The following is a 21,042-nucleotide window of genomic DNA, read 5'->3' on the forward strand; positions in this document are numbered from 1 at the left end:
TTGCATATTTGTCAAAATTTTGACAATCCAAATTATAAATGCACAAATAAATTTTCGGACTTCATAGTAACACTACCTGAATTTCCTTTTGATAAGGTATATAAGATGAAGGAATGATTTCCTTGCATGTTATCGTAGGATCTCAATGAAGAAATGGGAATCAGTACATGATTGATAATAAACATGACACACAGGGAAATATGTTATATTTCAGAGAATTGATATAGAATGATTTCCTATATAGCTACTTATATGTCATTGATAAGATTGTACTATATCAGTGTATTTAAAAAATATTTATGCCCTTCAAGCTTCTTTTAAAATTGGAATACCATTTTCTTCTCCTTCTATATTATAACTTACTTTTTCACCATGTGACATAATGTTTTTCCCTTTCTGTCAATCTATTTGTGTGTCTGTTAGAGAACAAATTGTTATACATCAAATCTAGTATTTAAAATGGGGAGATGTGGTATGATAGCCAATGAAACAACTACTGTGGATTCATTTATTTTCGTGGGTACCAAATTTCGTGGATTAAGGAAAACCTGCATGTTCGTGGATATTTAATGTTGTGGTTTTTCTGGAGTATGCACATACGCCTATAGAAAATGAGTTATTCGTTGAACATTTAATTTTGTTGTTCACCTGTACCCATGAAATCAACGAAAATTGGTATCCAACGAATAATAATGAATCCACAGTATCTACCAGAGCTGAATTGTTTGTAAGCTACTTTATCACTCTAAGTATCTTCCATTATCATGATCATAGTATAGTTTTATTTTGAGAGTTGCACTGAAGCTTGAAATAAATGATAATATTAGTATTATTTGTAAACTCAATTTTCCTCTGGATCCCATGACTTTAACAATACCTTATGTTTAACTTATTTTTAGAAAGCTCGACATAGGGATAGTGATCCGGCGGCGGTGGGTACAGCGTCGGCGGTGTTAGCTAACTTTTTAAAAGCTTTATATTGTAGAAGGTAGAAGAGCTGGATGCTTGATACTTTGTTTATATATGCATCATGTTATGAACTTTCTGTCAGTCACATGTCCAATGTCCTTGACATCATTTTCATGGGTTAATGACTACTTGAAAAAAAAGTTAAGATTTTTTGATATGTTAAATTCTCTCTTATTATAAGTAATTGGATAACTATATTTGGTATGTGTGTACCTTGCAAGGTCCTCATGCCCGTCAGTTTTCACTTGACCTCGACCTCAATTCATGGATCAGTGAACAAGGTGAAGTTTTGGTGGTCAAGTCCATATCTCAGATACTATAAGCAATAGGTCTAGTATATTTGGTGTATGGGAGGACTGTAAGGTGTACATGTCCAACTGGTAGGTGTCATCTGACCTTGACCTCATTTTCATGGTTCAGTGGTTATAGTTAAGTTTTTGTGTTTTGGTCTGTATTTCTTTTACTATATGCAATATGTCTACTATATTTGGTGTATGGAATGATTGTAAGGTGTACAAGTCTAGCAGACAGGTGTCATCTGACCTTGACCTCATTTTCATGGTTTAGTGGTTATAGCTAAGATTTTGTGTTTTGGTCTGTTTTTCTTATACCATATGCAATAGGTCTTCTATATTTGGTGTATGGAATGATTGTAAGGTGTACATGTCTAGCTGACAGGTTTCATCTGACCTTGACCTCAGTTTTATGGTTCAGTGGTCAAAGGTAAGTTTTTTTAGTTTTGGTCTATTTTTCTAATACTTTATGCATTAGGTCAACTATATTTTGTGTATGGAAATATTTTATAATCTATATGTCTGTTACGCAGGTTTTATTTGTCCCTGACCTCATTTTCACGGCTTATTGCTCAGTGTTAAGTTCTTGTGTTTTGGTCTGTTTTTCTGAATTTATAAGCAATAAGTCAACTTTATTTATTGTATTGAAGAATTGTTAGCTGTACATGTCAGCCTGGCATGGTTCATCTGACCTTGACCTCATTTTCATGGTTCATTGATCAATGTTTTGTTTTCTTGGTTAATGTTGAGTTTATGTGACAGTTGTAATAAAGCTTTATATTTGGTCTATCAACATAATATCTATGACTAGTAAAGAAGGCGAAACATTTCAGCGTGTGCACTCTTGTGTTTCGAAATACTGGTACTCTTTAACAACCAAAATATATTTTGAAAGATCAACATAATATTGAAATTGTGTATTCTGAAATAAATATTTATTCTGCTGTGAAAACGATTTTTTAACAGGTTTAAAAATATCACTTTTAACTTTAATTGTAAAAGATCAGTTTATACTTCTGCATGTATTTTTAAAATGACTACTATTTTCCATTTAGGGAGGTCCGGTAGGTGGACATATTTTGAACTACCTGTTGGAGAAGTCCAGAGTTGTGCATCATTCAGAAGGGGAGAGGAATTTCCACATCTTCTATCAGCTGGTCCAGGGAGCCACACCCATGTTACTGAGTAAACTAAAGATTCAAAAAGATCCTGAATTGTACCATTACTTAAAACAGGTAAGTAAAAAATATGTATAATTAGGTTTATGGCAGATAATTAAAATTTTATATTATTTATATTTTTGTACAAAGACTTTTTATATTAGAAATACTGTTGTATTCTAAATGTTTAAGAGTAAATTGGTTATACTTGTTGCACATATTATGTTTGGGTTTACATTTGGTCCTTTTTAGTTTTATCATTTGTATTACATTTGTGTTACATTTTACACCTAAGGAATGTTAGCCTTGAGGATTACTAAAGTCAACAGAAGCATTTGATGCATTAAAATTGGTACTATAAATATTTTTAGAAAACAAATGTTAATTTACTTTGTTGAAGTTTGAAAAAAGTAGGGAAACCATGAACACAATTTTTTTTACTGTAGTACATTGTTTATCGGTTGGACCATATGACATATAGCAATAATTTTATGTATATTTATACAGGGAAACAGTACAAAAGTAGATTCCTTGAATGACCACAAAGATTTTCATGCCATGAAAGAAGCCATGGAAGTTTGTGATTTCTCCAAACAAGATCAAGATGTGAGTCTTTGTATAATATCTGTATTTATTCAGTTGAGATAATCATGGTATCACTCAATTAAATAATTTGAGTTAAAAAAAAATGTCAGTTCATTATTGTGAGGATGAATACACAAAAAATCAAATACGATAAAATTGAGAAAGGAAATGGTGAATGTGTCAAAGCGACAACCACCCGACCATAGACCAGACAACAGCCAAAGGCAACCAATGGGTCTTCAATGTAGCGAGAATTCCCGCACCTGTAGGCGTCCTTCAGCTGGCCCCTAAAAATATGCATACTAGTACAGTGATAATGGATGTCATACTAAACTCCGACTTATACACAAGAAACTAAAATTAAAAATCATACAAGACTAACAAAGGCCAGAGGCACCTGACTTGGGACAGGCGCAAAATTGCAATACATATTTATGTTTCTTGAAATGCAACAAAAACAACAAACAATCCCAAATAGTCCATTTTAATCATATTTTGATGTGCAATTATGATAAAACTAAAATTCTTCAAACAAATATTGTCTCCTCGGAAGCTTAACAGAGTGTGACATCATAGTTTCACATGTACATTTAAAAAATGGTTGTTCATCAAATGTAAATACTAGCCTTTTTAGGCTTTTTGAATGCTTCAAATATGAAATTTAACCCAAAAAAATACGTTAGTTTATTATTGGAGAAATCACACAACAATACATTCTGGAATTCAAAATGAAGATTTTCCTTAGTGCTGCAAGGACAGGCTATTTGATAGTTTATGCTGTTTGTTATCCAATCAGAACTCTTATAATAGAATAATTATATTAAAACTGACCAGTAAAGACCCTCATGGGGAGTCAAGATTGTTTAAAAAAAATTATCATCAGTATTAGAAATAGAGTTTTCCATGATTAGGATGTTTTTTTGTTATGCCCCACCTACGATAGTAGAGGGGCATAATGTTTTCTGGTCTGTGCATCCATTCGTTCGTTCGTTCGTCCGTCCGTCCGTCCGTTCGTTCGACCGTCTATTACACTTCAGGTTAAAGTTTTTGGTCAAGGTAGTTTTTGATGAAGTTGAAGTCCAATCAACTTGAAACTTAGTATTCATGTTCCCTATGATAAGATCATTCTAATTTTAATGCCAAATTAGAGAATTTATTCCAATTTCATGGTTCACTAAACATAGAAAATGATAGTGCGAGTGGGGCATCCGTGTACTGTGGACACATTCTTGTTACATTCTAAAATTTTAAATTAATGTCTACCTTTAGTTATGAAAAGGGTTTTCAAGAGTTATATTCTAATTGTCATGCAATCAGAACCATTCATACATTAATATTAAGATTTTCCTATTATTCAAATAGATAAAATTATATTTTTTTTCATTTAACTTTACAGGCTGTGTTTTCCATAGTTGGATCAGTCTTACACTTGGGTAATGTAAAGTTTGAGGACAAGAAAGATGGAGAAGCATATATCTGTGATCAAGCTCCAGTTGAAATCATATCACAGGTTAGTTTCTTATCCTTGCGAAACATTACTGTGGATTCATTAATATTCATTGGATACCAATTTTCTTGGATTTCGTTGGTATAATAGAACCACAAATTTTAATGTTCGACAAATAACCATTTTCAAAAGGAATACATGCAGACTTTGCCAAAACAACAAAATTAAATCTCCAGGAAAATGCTAGTTTTCTTCACTCCAAGAAAAATTAATATCCACAAAAATAAATGAATCCACAGTAGTTGGAAAATCTTTAATTTGAGATTTCTTGACTGGAAACATCAACAGTTCAGTGTTCTAAAAAAATCTTATATCATCCTGGCAAACAGGAAATTATGAAATAACATCTTGTTTCTAGAAATTATAGCATCACACCCATAACACTATCTATAAAAAAACTAATTTCAGATAGTATATTATTCAAACAATACTGGACCACATTCTAGCAATACAGTATCACATTTCCATGATGCTACAAAGGCCCTGGGAAGAACACTGAGTCTGCTGCTGAGCATATCACATCAACTTCATGCATTAGCATGCTACAGAAAATTGTGAAAAATGAAAATGGAAAATTGTTAATTGTAATATTTGCAAAAATAATTGGTTTACAGTGTATCTCATTTTAAGCATGGTGTGCATCAATTAGGTATCAATTTCTCCATTTGTTTATTTCTAGTTACTGGGATGTCCGGAAGAGATATTAGTGTCTGCCTTACAAAACAAAACTATTGAAGCTATGGGAGAAAAGGTTTGTTCAGTCGATATACGGTTTCTTTAAACTGACCTAAGTGAAACTACAGCAGACAATCTAAGAACAAACTTAATTTCTAGTCATTAAAATGTATTTTTAACACTTGTTTAATGCATGTTTTCAATAACGAGAGATTAATTGATGCATCGAAAAGTCCAAAATGAATTTGCATTGGAATAATGATCTAACTAATTGCTCATTCTGCATTTATTTATTGTCTTATGGATCTGTTTGTTTTTTTTCTTCAAATAAATAAGTGAAAAAATACTAGGAATTTAGAAATTTTTGCAATGTTTCATTGGGGTTGAGGGGGGGGTTTATAGGGTTTGGCGCATCACATATAGCAGAATTTATTTTTTTGGTTCTGTTTGTAATATATGCATTCAGCCCCTTCTTATATTGCATAAATATATATATTACGAATTACACATGTGTTGAGGTTTGTGATTGGATAACAACACAGAGATGTCAGTATATATTCAGGAAACTGCCGGGGTATATACGACGTTTTTATCCCTAATTGGAACCTCAAAAACTTCACCAAAACACCGGTTACTATGTGACGTAGTCAAAAGCTATGGGACTGTCAGAGGGTCACAGAGGGAAAATAATGACATGCTTCAGCCAATAATACATTTTTAATACAAAATCATGCAATTTACAATTTTGATACTTAAATTTAATATTAAATGTGTTATTATAAATTATTACTTACACAATAAAATTATGTTCACAGCAAATTAGAAAATCTTTCACGTATGCCGAACACATCAGGTTGGGTTTTTCAATATATTTGTGTTGTCAACAAATACTTGCACTGGAAAATAACATTAAGTCAGGGGAAATCCGTAATATATGTGTTATTCAGGTCTCAGACAGGGTATATACTGTGACATTACCTGCTTAGGTCTTATATCCCCTTCGCCTTCGGCTCAGGGGATATAAACTCTAAGCCGGGAATGTCCCAGTATATACCCTGTCTGAGACCTGAATAACATATAACATACCATATTATTAGCCATTGATCAACAATTACAAAATGCATTTACACATTTAATCATGAGAAGATGACGTATGATTGCCAATGAGATAACTCTTCAACAGAGATCAAATGATGTAGTAGTTAAAATCTACCATTCAGCCTTCAACAAAGAGCAAAACCCATATTTCATGTTCAGCTGGTTTAATAACTGTCCTATTAACATTTGTATTGAGCATTGTACATTACATATGAAAAAATGTTTCTGTAGAATTTTGATAAAATATCAAATATGATTGATTGTCGGTTGCTTAACATCCTGTGGCAAATATTTCATGCATATTTAGGACGAAAAGTATCAAATAACATTGTATAACAATGTGTTTTTTAGTCATTCTGCTTCAAAGTTTTATTTTTTGTTTTCAGATGAAATCGTCATTAACCAAAGAACAAGCATTATATGCCAGAGATGCCTTAGCCAAAGGAGTGTATGACAGACTGTTTACGTGGATTGTCCAGAAAATTAACGAATCATTGAGCAGTAGGGTAAGACGGTTTACTCATTACTTATTTTATTATTGCACAAGAATGTTTCTTTTTGATAGACTACGCATAATTGAGAACTATTTTATGTCCCAGGTTTGTTTAAAAGAAATTGATACACACAAAAAAAATCATGAGAACACAAATTAAATATAAGAAGATGCAGTATGAGTGCCATTGAGACAACTATCCATCCAAGTCATAATTTAAAAAAAAAAACCATTGTAGATCATAATATGGTCTTCAACAAAGAGCATTGACTCGCACTGAACAGCAAGCTATAAAGGGCCCCCAAAATGGCTAGACTGTAAAACCATTCAAAAGGGAAAAACAGTAGTCTATCAATTTAATCAATTTTTTACCAACTCTGGTCTAATCTATATAAAAAATGAGAAACACTTATGAAACACATCAACAAAAGACAACTTCTGAACATCAGATTCCTGACTTAGGACAGGTGCAAAAAATGCAGGGGGTTTAAACGTGTTCATAGGTACCATTAGCTTATTTGTAAAGTAGAATGGTGGTTGTAATTTCAGAAAAATAAATTTCAAGAAATAGAATATATGACTTCACTGGTTAGAAAAAAAGTTACTTATTATACAAGTCTTATAAAATTATAATTTTCTTTTCAGAGAAGATCTAAATGTAATCTGATGGGATTGTTAGATATTTATGGATTTGAAATAGTTGGAGTTAACAGGTGAGTGTCTTAATAGCAAAAATTTCTGACTTGGGGCAATTATGATTATCAAGTAGGTTTTTACTTTATAACAAATTAATTCATGTTGCTTTTGAAGCCGTTCCATAAAAAAATCAATGTACAGTAGGTTTGCATATCCCCTCTTAACAGAGTAAGGGGTATATATAGGAATCCTCATGTCTGTCACTTTTGGTTTCAGATGTTCAATAACATCATATTGAAATTACATGAAATTTTTAAAGGAATTTGTTTACCACTAATGACTAGTCAAATTCTATTTGTTGATTTCACTTTAACCAGTTACTGTACTTGAATGTTGGAGAAATTGGGATCCTTTTGCTTTCGATTTAATAGATTTGGAACAGCACTTTGAAATTAATCAAAATTTTAATGAAATGTTCATGATACTATATACCACCATAAATGAGATAAACCTCTAGTATCTGTATCGTTACGTCGAAGGTACCAATACTGGCTTTTACTAGTATAATAGATTTCTGATTTATATTTTGTAGTTTTGAACAATTTTGTATTAACTTCTGTAATGAGAAACTACAACAGCTATTTATAGAACTGACATTAAAATCAGAACAAGAAGAGTACCAGAGAGAAGGAATTGAGGTAATAGTAAAATTAATCTGACTTTGATTTAACCATTTTATAGTAGAAAGTAAAATCACAAAAATACTGAACCTTGAGGAAAATTCAAAAAGGAAAGTCACTTATCAAATAGCAAAATCAAAAGCTGGAACGCATCAAAAAAATGGATAACAACCTTCAAATTCCTGAATTGGGGATGTTCTACTGAAATGGATGTAAAGGGTATGAAGAGAAGTTTTATTTTGAATGACATGGGTCGTGGCTCATTTATGGTTGTTTGTCTATATGATGTACTCTCTTATATTCATTGTGGATAGACTTTGGAAGTCCCTAACAATCCAAATCCATTAATGAAAAAAACCTAAAATCAATTCAACCCTATCACATGTGACTCTATATATAATTTATTATAATTTGTTGGGGTTTTTTTTCCATTTCAAAGGAGATTTTTTGTTTCAGCAGTAATTTTTCAACTTACCTCAATTCAAAGACATTGAGATTATTTCAATCTTTGTTTAAAATGTAAGTTAAAAGCTGATAACTTGAAAAAATAATTGGGGACAGTGGATCTCAATGTAAAGCCAATATATCAATCTTGAAACAAATGTATATTTTCATATTGATATTTACCTAATTTTCTGTTTCAGTGGGAACCAGTAGAATATTTTAATAACAAGATAATATGTGATCTGGTGGAAGGTAAACCCATTGGTATTATCACATTACTGGTTAGTATACAAGTATTTTACTTCTGTTGCTGGAACTTAGTAAAGGATGATCTTTCTAATTTTTATGCCAAATTAGAATTTTTACCCAATTTAACATGGAAAATGAAAGTGTGAGTGGGGCATCTGTGTACTTTGGACACATTCTTGTTTTCGAGCTATAAGTCATAGAAAATTTGACGAGAAATAATTCTCTCTAGAGTTTTAATACATTTAACATTGGCACCTATTGTTTCAAGAACTATGAAAAAATAACAAGGATTTTATGATATTTTGAAATATGGCTTTTTAAACTTTATGTAATAAGATTATTAAAAGAAAAGTAGGGTTTAGTGGGCAAATTTTTTTCAAGTCTCTATATAGATAAAACCAGAGGATTCTGAATATCTGGCAAAAATTAAAAAAAGTAGAGGAGCAAAAATCCTTAACATACTTATGATCTTCTTTAAGTTTTTCATCAATTTAGACATTTAGGTATCATTAGTTTAAAAAAGAAGCATGAACAAAATTTGAGAAAAAAATCACTGAACTTTTCCAAATTTAAAAGCAGAAAATAAGAATATTCATCAATTGTTTTTAACTAATTTTCATTTTATCCATTGTATTATCTACAAATGATTGTAATAAAGACTATTTCCTGTTCTTAGTTTACAGTTACAAAAATAAACTGTTTTATTTAATAACACATTTTGTCCTAAGAAATATTTCAGCAATACTTTTTGAAATTGATTCATACATAAATCATTGTTTGCTTTAAAATCCAGTATGATTTGTAATTTGAAACTTTTGGGTAATGATTTACTGTGAACAAAATATATGTAATGCAGATTAGTACAAATGGACTAGATAATAAAAAAAAATGACAATAAAATTTCATAACACAAAAAAATTAGCATAGATTAATTCTGCTGACAAAATTTATTTAACAGGATGAGGAATGTTTAAGACCAGGTGATACTACTGATATAACATTCCTAGACAAATTGTCAGAGACTATTGGGACACACCCACATTTCCTGTGCCATGCAAGAGCAGATAACTCTACCAGAAAGACCATTGCAAGAGATGTGAGTACATGTATACAAGTTTTGTTAGACCATAAACCTACCTTAATCCAGGACAGTGATGAAACAATCAAACATGAGCACAAGCTATAAAATAAGATCGGTACAAGGCACAACACGAATAGGAAGATTTTTTCAATGAAGATGAATCAAAAGAAAGTGAGAGCACAGAGGAAAAAGATACAGTTCTTACATTTTGTACTTTATTCAAAGTACTCTAATATTAAAAAAAATATTCAATTTATAGCGACCAAACCATATACTAGAAGGGGTCACAGTCCCCTTCATTATTTAAATTTTTATATTATTTAATTTTTCATTACAGGAGTTTAGACTGATCCATTATGCTGGTGAAGTAACATACAATGTAAAAGGTTTTCTCGATAAGAACAATGATCTGTTGTTTAGAGATCTGAAGGAGGTAAGGACTAAGTTTTGTACATCAACACCATTCACAGATATTTTTTGTTAGTTTTAACTTTTTCTTACTGAATTAAAAGCATTTAACAAAGGAGTAGGGGCATTAAGGCCTACTTTTGGCCCAAGAAAATAAAATGTTTGATAACCATTTCAAATTGGCACGTAATGTTTAGAAATACATAGGGTCAAGAAATATAAATGAAAAACATAAAAAATTAAATCTGATGACGTCACAATTACGTCATAATATGTACTGTTTCACAAAAACGATGAAAAATACAGAATTAATGCAGTTTTTTCTCTTCATTTCCGTTGTGGAAACATCCTGCGCAGCTGGGAAACAAAAAAATAATTTAACAGAAGCTTTATTGTAACTATTGGCACAATCCCACCAAATATAAAGTTGTTTCTTGGGTGCGCACATACTTTTTCAATTTAAAATATACTTAAAATTTGATGAAAAAACAAGGAAAATTACGAATTCAACAAAATATGCAAATAAGGTCATGATTTGTTGCCATGGTAATTTGTTTGATGTCAAATTTGTTTTGTTTTTCATAGTACCTTATACCCTAGTCATGTTTTCAGTAATTTAAGAATACGTACGATAAATTTTAAATTTGCAGTAATTTTTGGGCCAAATAAGGGCCTTATTGCCCCTACTCCTTAGCTGCACAATTTTCAAAACTTTGTTGATGTATTCTTACAATAAAAGATGATAATTTGGCAAATTTGCTAGGAATAATATTTATGTTAAGTTTTGATAAAAATCACCAGATTTATTCTGTATGCAGTAAAATAATTCTTTGTTTTCAAATGCAAAAAATATGTAATCATGGGTTTATAACCAGATTGATAATTTACATTGCAGGCTATGAGTGAGACGACCAATCCTATCCTGTCCAAATGTTTCCCTAAATCAGAATTGTACAACAAGAAGAGACCAGATACTGTATGTGTTTAAGATAATAATTAGGGCCCCGCCGACTAAGGCGGGTCGCCCTATAGTGATCAGTCTGTCCGTCCGTCCGTCCGTCTTTCCGTCCGTCCGTCTGTCCGTCCGTCCGTCCGTCCGTAACACTTTTGTGTCCGCTCCATATCTAGAGAACCATTATGATTTCATACTTAATACTTAACATGATTATCAACCAACACCAGAGGGTGTGTCATGTTGTATGTACAACTTTCTAGGTCAAAGGTCAAGGTCAAAAAATTTGGTTTTAGTTGACAACCCCCTGTCCTGTGGTGAAGATCGTGTCCGCTCCATATCTAGATAACCGTTATGATTTCAAAGTTTATACTTGACATCCATTTCAACAACCACCAGAGGGCGTGTCATGATGTATGTCCGTCCGTAACACTTTTGTGTCCGCTCCATATCTAGAGAACCATTATGATTTCATACTTAATACTTAACATGATTATCAACCAACACCAGAGGGTGTGTCATGTTGTATGTACAACTTTCTAGGTCAAAGGTCAAGGTCAAAAAATTTGGTTTTAGTTGACAACCCCCTGTCCTGTGGTGAAGATCGTGTCCGCTCCATATCTAGATAACCGTTATGATTTCAAAGTTTATACTTGACATCCATTTCAACAACCACCAGAGGGCGTGTCATGATGTATGTACAACTTCCTAGGTCAAAGGTCAAGGTCAAAAACTTTGGTTTAGAGTTGACAACCCCATGTCCTGTGGGATTGTGTCCGCTCCAAATCTAGATAACGGTTATGATTTCAAAGTTTATACTTGACATCCATTTTAACAACCACCAGAGGGCGTGTCATGATGTATGTTCAACTTCCTAGGTCAAAGGTCAAGGTCAAAAACTTTGGTTTAGAGTTGACAACCCCGTATCCTGTGGGATTGTGTCCGCTCCAAATCTAGATAACCGTTATGATTTCAAAGTTTATACTTGACATCCATTTTAACCACCACCAGAGGGCGTGTCATGATGTATGTACAACTTCCTAGGTCAAAGGTCAACGTCAAAAAAACTTTGGTTTCAGTTGACAATCCTGTGTCCTGTGGTGAAGATTGTGTCCGCTCTATATCTTGAGAACCATTATGATTTCAAATATTATACTTGACATCCATTTTAACCAACACCAGAGGGTGTGTCATGATGTATGTACCACTTCCTAGGTCAAAGGTCTGTCTGTCTGTCTGTTGATCTGTCCATCGCTAACAAATTTGATCCACACTATATTTTGAGAGGACAGCTGTTATTATTTCATACTTTATACCTGACAAACATTTTCAACTTAACATATATATAAAGCAACACCAGAGAATGTGTCATAATGTATGCATCCTAGGTCTAAGGTCAGTCTGTCAGTCTGTCCATCCGTTTGTTGTTCTTAACAAATTGTGTCCGCTCTACCTCTCGAGAACCGTTAATATTTCATACTTTATACTTGGTGGGTCATAATATATTGAAGGCATAATTCTAAAAATATGTGACAAATATCAATTGGGCAGCACCTTTAAACATATTGTTCAAACATCAATCCATACATCCAGAAGTCACCTTAGAGTAGTCAACAATTAGTTCACATCATGCAGTCATATCACTATTATACTATGAAAGTAAGATGAGAATATTTATCAGTTTTAACTTAAAATCTTAGATTGAAATCACACATGAGACTCCTTAGAGTAGTCAACAATTAGTTCACATCATGCAGTCATATCACTATTATACTATGAAATAGTACTATCACTATTACCCCACGTTATTGACAGCAGGGCCCACAGAGATGGCTTCCATCTCAATGATATCTAGTTATTATGGATAATTTCTTTGTTCCTAACTTAAAATGAAAATAATGTCAAGTAATTGAATGAATTCCATGATTTTTGACGATTTTTAAACTAATTATAATGTACTGGTGTACGTTTTTGAAAAACTGACCAATAATATATTCTGGAAAGGTGCATTCATAGTCTATATTTGTAGCAGAATTTTTCTCAGAACAAATGAAATAATCATGAGTTCATTTGGGATATTTAGTTTACTTACTGAACAAACTAAAAAAAAAAAGTAGTTTGAGAGTTCTTTAATAATTAAGTTTATTGAAATATTTAGAAAGTGTTTTTCTTTTCTTTTGATTAAATCTTCCAATTTATCATTAGTCATATTTTAAGGTCTTCAAAAGCTTTTATTATGTTGTGTAATCAATATTGCTAGAATAGGTAGACATAAATAGCCATCATAAATCATGATAGTCACACCTTGTCAAAAATGAAACCTTGTTTCCAAAGTAGATTTCTTTATATTTCAGGCTGGGACCCAGTTTAAAAATAGTTTGTCACAGTTGATGGTTATATTGATGTCAAAAGAACCTTCATATGTCAGATGTATAAAACCTAATGACTTTAAAATGAGAGGTTAGTATACAATTTTAATTGATTAGGTTTGTCAGTTTTTCTATTGAAAGGTGGTGGTTTTCTCCTGGGGGTGGGGTTACTGACTATCCTTTTGGGTATAACTGTGCAGACAGCACTTGCCAAATCATACCCTGTTCTTACCAGATAACACCCTGTTCTAATGTTCTAAATAGAAATATCGAAAAACATACCCTGTTCTAGACATGCTCTGACAATGTATACCCTGTTATGAATGTATAGAATAGATGCTTTTTTAGACACAGGTTCTAGACTGTATCTTAAACAGTTAGATAAGCGATCTTGTTCTAGACAAGTACTGAAGTTTAAAAAAAAAAAGATCCTGTTCTCACCAGCAGCACATAAGAAAGCAACCCTGTTCTAACCAGTAGACATGAAAAAGCAACCCTGCTTTTTGGCACACTCATACCACTAATAAAGGAAGTAATCACCTTAAAGTGGCGTTAAAAAATCAACTGTCAATCAATCATAAAGTATAGATGAGATATCCTTTTCTTACAAATAAGAGTACAATATTGGAGTTAATACTGATATACTGTTTATTCATTATTATTTGTGTCTGCCAATGCTTTTGGAATTTGTGGGTACAGGTGATTAAAGGAGTAGGTTCAATAAGGTCCTAAAATGGCCCTCTTTTTTACCTTAAATTTCAAATTACGATTTATTGACCAATATCACAATGAATCATAGCTAAAACATTTACTAGATAGAAAATGAGCCCTTTTGTAGAAAATTTACGTTCCTGTGTTCTACTGATCATACTGATGACATCACAAACAGAACTTATTTTCATTTTCATGAAAAATCAATGAAAATTGGTAAATTTAGCATTGATTATTGGATAGGAAACATAGAGCGCATACATCAACAAAAAGATGTTTTAACACAATGTTTTTAATGACATTTTGAATATTTAACTTGAATACATGGTTTGTTGACGCCTGCGCTCTATGTTTCCTGATCCTAATTTTGGCTGAAACTGGCCAATTTTGTCATTTTTCGCCAAAATCTTATTTTGACCTATTTTGGATATAGAAATCAACGCTTCAGAATAAACTTTGACACAAATAGTTATATTTACTTTCTCATATATTTTCAAGACAACTTAAAACACATTTTATCTTGTACCATTCAATTTTATAATCAGGGCCTAATATGGCCCTTACTGAACTTACTCCTTTTTATGTTCAACTTCAACAAAGTCTATATTTTATAAAGGCTTGTATGCAAATCTTTGTAAAATCGTGAATCCTCCAAAGTATAGATTTTTCTCCACCCAAATAATTTAGTAACCATGAAAATTCAATTTCCAACAAGTAAGACAAATTAATTTAATGCTAACATTTTTTGATATTTCCAGGTGTTTTTGATGAGAGAATCGTAAATCATCAGGTGAAATATTTAGGTCTGATGGAGAATCTGAGAGTAAGGAGAGCTGGCTTTGCTTACAGGAGACCATATGAAGTGTTTCTCAAGAGGTAAACACATTTTGTTTTAACATATATTTCATCTCATTTATAAAAATGAATTAAATGTTTTATTTTGTATGTTTTAAAAGATATGAATGATTACAAATTATGAAATAAATCACAACATAATAAAGATTTAAGTGTATACAATACACAGATTGTGTAAAATAAAGTCATGCTGTAAATATACTCTAAATATTTACTCAGTTTTTTGAGTGAATTGATACTTTATGTTTTTACTTAAATAAAGAAAAAAACAAATAAAACTAATAATTGCTATACTTTTAATATGTTTCCTAGCCTACATATGAAAAAAAAGAAAGACGTTGAATATTTATCTATGTGACAGCAATCGAAGAAAATAATAAACCAAAGAACAAAACAAAAAAACAAACATTAAGTCTTCAATCAAAAACATGTATAGATGCCCATACAACATGTTGTTATGAATTCAATTGAAGGCTTAATAGCTGTGAATTAATTCCATAAGTTTTTCTTATTATTAAAGAAACAAATGATAATGAATATAAAAATCTTCAAAGATGAAGCATTGGAATTATTTTGTTTTTAAGGTACAAATGTTTATGTCCAGAAACATGGCCTCACTACAGAGGTGCACCAAAGGATGGTGTAGAGATATTGGTACGACATTTAGACTATGACCCTGAGGAGTTCAGACTTGGCAAGTATGTATACACTGTATTTGCAATTTGAATTAATAGTATTGAGGAATAGTCATTCAAAACACGAAAAAAAATCAGATTGTCCAGTCATATTTCAGTTAATTTCACATAAAAATTGGTAAATTCAGACTTTTAGCATTTTGTAATGTGTTTAGTCAAATGTTTTGAATAGAAAAAAAGGTTGAAAAAGTTTGATTTTGTACGATTGCCTTTTCAAGAAAAATGGTGAAACCAACTAAAGTTTTATAATTTGATATATATGTTTTATATCAGCATGCAAACAAAAAAATAATGGTTATTGAAAATTTTGTAAACTCTAAATTTTAAGCTCATCTGGCAACATATAGAAATGTACTAATAAAGATTTATGTTTTTCACATGTTTCTAGGACAAAGTTGTTTATAAGATTTCCCAGAGTACTGTTTGCCACAGAAGATGCCTTCCAACACAGAAAACATGATTTAGGTAATATAATATTATGTTTTATATTATCAATTAAAATCTTTCAATGATAATTCTAGCAATGTGAGAAACATATTTTTGTTTTGCCTCTGTCAAAATCAAGGTCACTTCAACAATAATATTGTCGTCACATTTTTCTTAGGAACTACAATTTAAGGATTTCTGAAATTTGGTTTGAGGGTTTATATAAGTCAGCTATACTGTGTGATGTGTTTTCAGATTCATCAATCAACAACTTTCTGATTACTGAACAATTACATATTTTTACACTTTTAAGATTATCCACTTGCGGTGGGAGTATCATCAGTGAGCAGCAACACACAGTTTCACATGTTATTTTTATTTTTGTGGGTAATCATTTTTATGGAATGAGGAAAATTTGTAATTGGTTGACCCTTTAAATTTGAAGTTCCCCAAGTACCAACAAAATCCACAGAAGTTAGTACCCAATAATATTAATGAATTCACAGTATTTTTTATTCAAACATAAATATATATCTTTTCAGCGACAGCTGTGCAGGCACAGTACAGAGGGTTTGCACAGAAGAAGAAATACAAAACATTAAAATTTTCAAGTAAGAATAGCTTTATTGAATGATTTTAAGAATAATTATATTAATATGATATTGGTGAAGTTCGATGTGAGGTTAAGTTACAAGATATTGCAGGAAAGATATAGTAATTATTTTATAAAACAGATATTTATCAAATTTTCTCATTTTGAAATTTTTTTACAGTTTAACAGTGATGAATCCAGGAATTCCAACATGTGGTTTGGGTGGTAAAAACTAGGAAAATTTACTAACATGGCAAATGTTTTCCATCATTTAATAATTGGCTCTCCTGCAAATGCCAAACTTTCTCCTGGTATACAGCCAAATGCACAAATAAGAATTGATAAGAGTAAATTATGGAAATCCTTTAAAATTAAATGCTGGTTGTAAACATACATTTTTAAAAGACGAGAAATTAATCAATGATGGAAATTCATAAATATTTTCTAGTACCTTTCAAAACCAGAAGGTTGTTCACTAGATTTTTAAGGCAAATTACTTATGGCTTTATGTTATTTAGAGACTGTCCAAGATTAATCCAAACTGTTCTAAATAAAAATGGGGATTCCTCTGCTTTGATGAATATCAGTTGTTTTTTAGTTATATGAATTTAGAAACAACGGTGAACTTGTTGATGGTAAAAAAAATTGCCTAACAGCACTGTCACACTTTGATTACCATTCTTCTTTTGACATTTCAGCCATAATATTGCAGAGTTACTGGAGGAGATATAAAGCCAAGAAACTGATGGAGAAAAGAAAACATGCTGCACAAGTCATACGAAAGTAAGGGCTGTTATTCCATTAAAAATAACTTGATTTGAACTGGTTGTAGGATTTATGAAGCCTAGCTAGAAAATATCTTGTGCAAATTCTATCTTTTTCAATGATTCATAACTAATAAGCATTGGAGTGGATTATCTCCCCTTAGACAGAGCATTTAGCTTGAATCTATTAGAATAAAAGGTTTTGGGGGAAAAAAAGATCATTTGAAAGAAAGTGAACATTTGTTGGAGTTACATAAGTTCTATGAATGTTCTCTTTAGTAAACTGAATTGCACAAATAGTCTTCCTAAGTCAGGAATCTGATGTACAGTAGTTGTCGTTTGTTTATGTAATATATACGTGTTTCTCGTTTTGTTTATATAGATCAGACCGTTGGTTTTCCCGTTTGAATGGTTTTACACTAGTAATTTTGGGGCCCTTTATAGCTTGTTGTTCGGTGTGAGCCAAGGCTCCGTGTTGAAGGCCGTACTTTAACCTATAATGGTTTACTTTTTAAATTGTTACTTGGATGGAGAGTTGTCTCATTGGCACTCACACAACATCTTCCTATATCTATTTTTTCTTTTTTAAGTCCACAATCATAAAAAAAATGTTAATCAACGACATTTTGAAGCCCAATGACTTATGTTTTGTATTTTTGTAGATTTATCAATGGATATATACACAGAAAGGAAGAAGAATGTGATGAGAACAGAGAATTTATACGGTTCACCAAACACAACTATCTTTATAAAATACAACGGAATCTACCAAAAACTGTTCTAGACAAAAGTTGGCCGTCTGCACCATCAATGTTACAAGAGGTAGCTTTTAAAAAAATTATAGTTTTTTCTGTTTTTCTATGCTGCTTATAGCATCATAAAAGGGCTGTTCCAATATTTATGGGGTTAATGAATGGGAGGCACTTGAATTAAGTTCTTGGAAATTTGTAAGATTTGTAAATAATATGAAAACAATACCATCGCCTAATGGTAAAAGCACCAAAAGTCAAACAACAGTACAAGAAAACCAGCAATAACAAAACAATTTATTAGGTTCCTAGGTTAAGAGGCGATGACTTTTAAACTGTAGATTTAGTTTATAAATTTTCATCCCAGATTTTGAAAATTTTTTATTTATTGTTTTTTTCAGGCGTCATCATTACTGAGAAAATTGTGTATGAAAAACCTCATTTTGAAATATATGAAGAAGGTCACACCTGAATTTAAATCAAAGGTAAATAAAATAATAATTTTGCTACTGCTTTAAATATAGTTTTTTTTTTTAACATTAACCACTGTCATCAGTAATCAACTTGATGAAATAAAAGCAACCAAGTATGGAAACATTGATGTTTCTTAATAGCTGCGTGATTGTAACATAATCATTAAATCACCTGAAAAAAAAATTACTTTTTGTTTCTATTGGTACATAAAATGTGCCAAAGGTGAGCTTATTATGATATTTGAATTTCTGATCATTCCTTTCTTGTGGTAAATGATAGTCCTTACTCAGAGCAACTGTGCTTATGATATTGATTTCAGTTTGACAAACATTGATTTTGATCATAGAGAAGTTTAATATTAACAATAACAGTAGAAAAAAAAAATTAAAAAATGTAGAGCTGTTTTTACAGAGTTATCACTCTGTAGTGCTATTTACCACATTTATTTTGTTGTTATAAATGCTTGTTAAAATGTTCAGCTGATTTTTATAAAATGACCTCCCTGTAGTGTTATGTACCACATACACCTTATCGCTATTTAGTCCAATCTGGGAAAAACAGTCATTTATACAATTTCCTGGTTGGGTCAGGCTGACGATAATAGAGGTCATCAGAAGTGAGCTGAGGTAGGAAAAACTTTCGAAAGTGATCATCAAGAAACTTTGATAGAGTATGAAACACTTTTTTGGAATTAAAATTGAAGTATAAACATATTTTGTTTGAAGTATTTACGGTAGTTTAAACAGGTCTCATTACAAAGTATCATGCATGGTGAATTGTTTAAACAGGGTCCCAGATCGATAGCTTCAACTGGATGAAAAAGTTGTGTATTTTAGAATTTATCCAGATTGGAATAAATAGCGATTAGGTCTATTAATATTGTTGTTTTGAAAGCTTGTTATCTTGTGCCTCTCTATTACAGAGTTACCTCTCTGTAGTGTTATGTACCACATTTATATTGTTGTTTTGAAAGCTTGTTATCTTGTACCTCTCTATTACAAAGTTACCTCCCTGTAGTGTGTACCACATTTATTTTGTTGTTTTAAAAGTTTGTTAAAATGTTCAGCTGAATTTTACAGAGTTACCTCCCCATAGTGGTATGTACCACATTAATATTGTTGTTTTGAAATCTTATTATCTTTGTGCCTCTCTATTACAGATGGATGAGAAAGTGGAAGCAGAATCTCTATTTAAAGGAAAGAAATCTTTGTATGGTGACAGTGTAAAAAATATGTTTGTAGACAGCAGATTAGGTACTTACATAAAATCATTCTGTGTTAGCATTTGTCATAATGTTTGTCGACAGTGGTACATACAAATAAGAAGATGTGGTATGAGGGCCAATGAGACAACTCTCCATCAGTTTATTGTAGTATATTATGTTTCCGAATATATTTAATTTTACTTCTATTGGTCTGTTGATATCATGTACAGTGGGAATTTATACAATGCAGTCCCAAGAATTTAGAAAAGATTGTAGAAATTTTGATACAATGTCACTCAAAAAGAAAATAAAGCACATGTAAATATTCAAGTATGATAACCTATCAAAACTTGAGAAATGTCTGAATAATTGAATGGTTAATTTTCTTGACATTTTTCATATGGATTTCACATGAAACAACAAACAATTCTGAAAGTGTCATGCTTGTTAATATGACTAATCGTATATATTTTATGGCTTTGTATTGAATTTTGATTGTTTTATTTTCAGAGGAACATCATGAAAGATTGATCTCATCAGTGTTTGATTCCAAGGTCAAGTCCATGGAAGAGAAGGTCAAGGTAAGAAACAAGGTCACAGAAAAGAAATATTTTCATTGAAGCTTGATAGGTTTAAAGATTATGTCTTTCGATTTATCCATTTCCACAAACTAATATTTTCTTTATTCTGGAACTGTAACTTTATTAATTTTTTTTTTTTTATATTGTACTTTTTTTTATGCTTTACGTCAAACTGTTCTCTTAACTTGAAAATTCCAATAAAAAATACTGATTTGGGTTATTTTTAAATTTTACATTGTAAGTATGACTTACATTTTAGTTTGCTGACTAAGTTTGAATGTAACAGTTTAGGGATAGGGTTATACTTACAAGGTTATTTCTGGCGATGATTTGTCAATAAACACAGAAACTCTTGTGAAATAAAACAGCATTATCAGAACACATATCTAAAT

At 31.4% G+C, this 21,042-nt stretch overlaps 1 protein-coding gene across 1 annotated transcript in view; it reads left to right on the forward strand.

Annotated features, from left to right (window-relative positions):
* Positions 1-21,042, forward strand: part of LOC134680882 (unconventional myosin-Ic-like) — a 52,743-nt gene that overhangs the window by 25,638 nt on the left and 6,063 nt on the right. Inside the window, exons 6-26 of the mRNA XM_063540160.1 lie at positions 2,318-2,497; positions 2,930-3,028; positions 4,404-4,517; positions 5,194-5,265; positions 6,674-6,793; positions 7,426-7,493; positions 8,009-8,114; positions 8,741-8,821; positions 9,748-9,885; positions 10,208-10,303; positions 11,174-11,254; positions 13,585-13,690; positions 15,069-15,186; positions 15,750-15,863; positions 16,249-16,325; positions 16,829-16,897; positions 17,577-17,661; positions 18,305-18,464; positions 18,793-18,876; positions 20,025-20,118; positions 20,580-20,650. Of these exons, the coding sequence (XP_063396230.1) occupies positions 2,318-2,497; positions 2,930-3,028; positions 4,404-4,517; positions 5,194-5,265; positions 6,674-6,793; positions 7,426-7,493; positions 8,009-8,114; positions 8,741-8,821; positions 9,748-9,885; positions 10,208-10,303; positions 11,174-11,254; positions 13,585-13,690; positions 15,069-15,186; positions 15,750-15,863; positions 16,249-16,325; positions 16,829-16,897; positions 17,577-17,661; positions 18,305-18,464; positions 18,793-18,876; positions 20,025-20,118; positions 20,580-20,650 (2,133 nt within the window). The remainder of the gene's footprint in view (positions 1-2,317; positions 2,498-2,929; positions 3,029-4,403; positions 4,518-5,193; positions 5,266-6,673; positions 6,794-7,425; positions 7,494-8,008; positions 8,115-8,740; positions 8,822-9,747; positions 9,886-10,207; positions 10,304-11,173; positions 11,255-13,584; positions 13,691-15,068; positions 15,187-15,749; positions 15,864-16,248; positions 16,326-16,828; positions 16,898-17,576; positions 17,662-18,304; positions 18,465-18,792; positions 18,877-20,024; positions 20,119-20,579; positions 20,651-21,042) is intronic.

This window comes from Mytilus trossulus, chromosome 8 (genome assembly GCF_036588685.1).
Source record: "Mytilus trossulus isolate FHL-02 chromosome 8, PNRI_Mtr1.1.1.hap1, whole genome shotgun sequence".
NCBI classification, from domain to species: Eukaryota; Metazoa; Mollusca; class Bivalvia; order Mytilida; family Mytilidae; genus Mytilus; species Mytilus trossulus.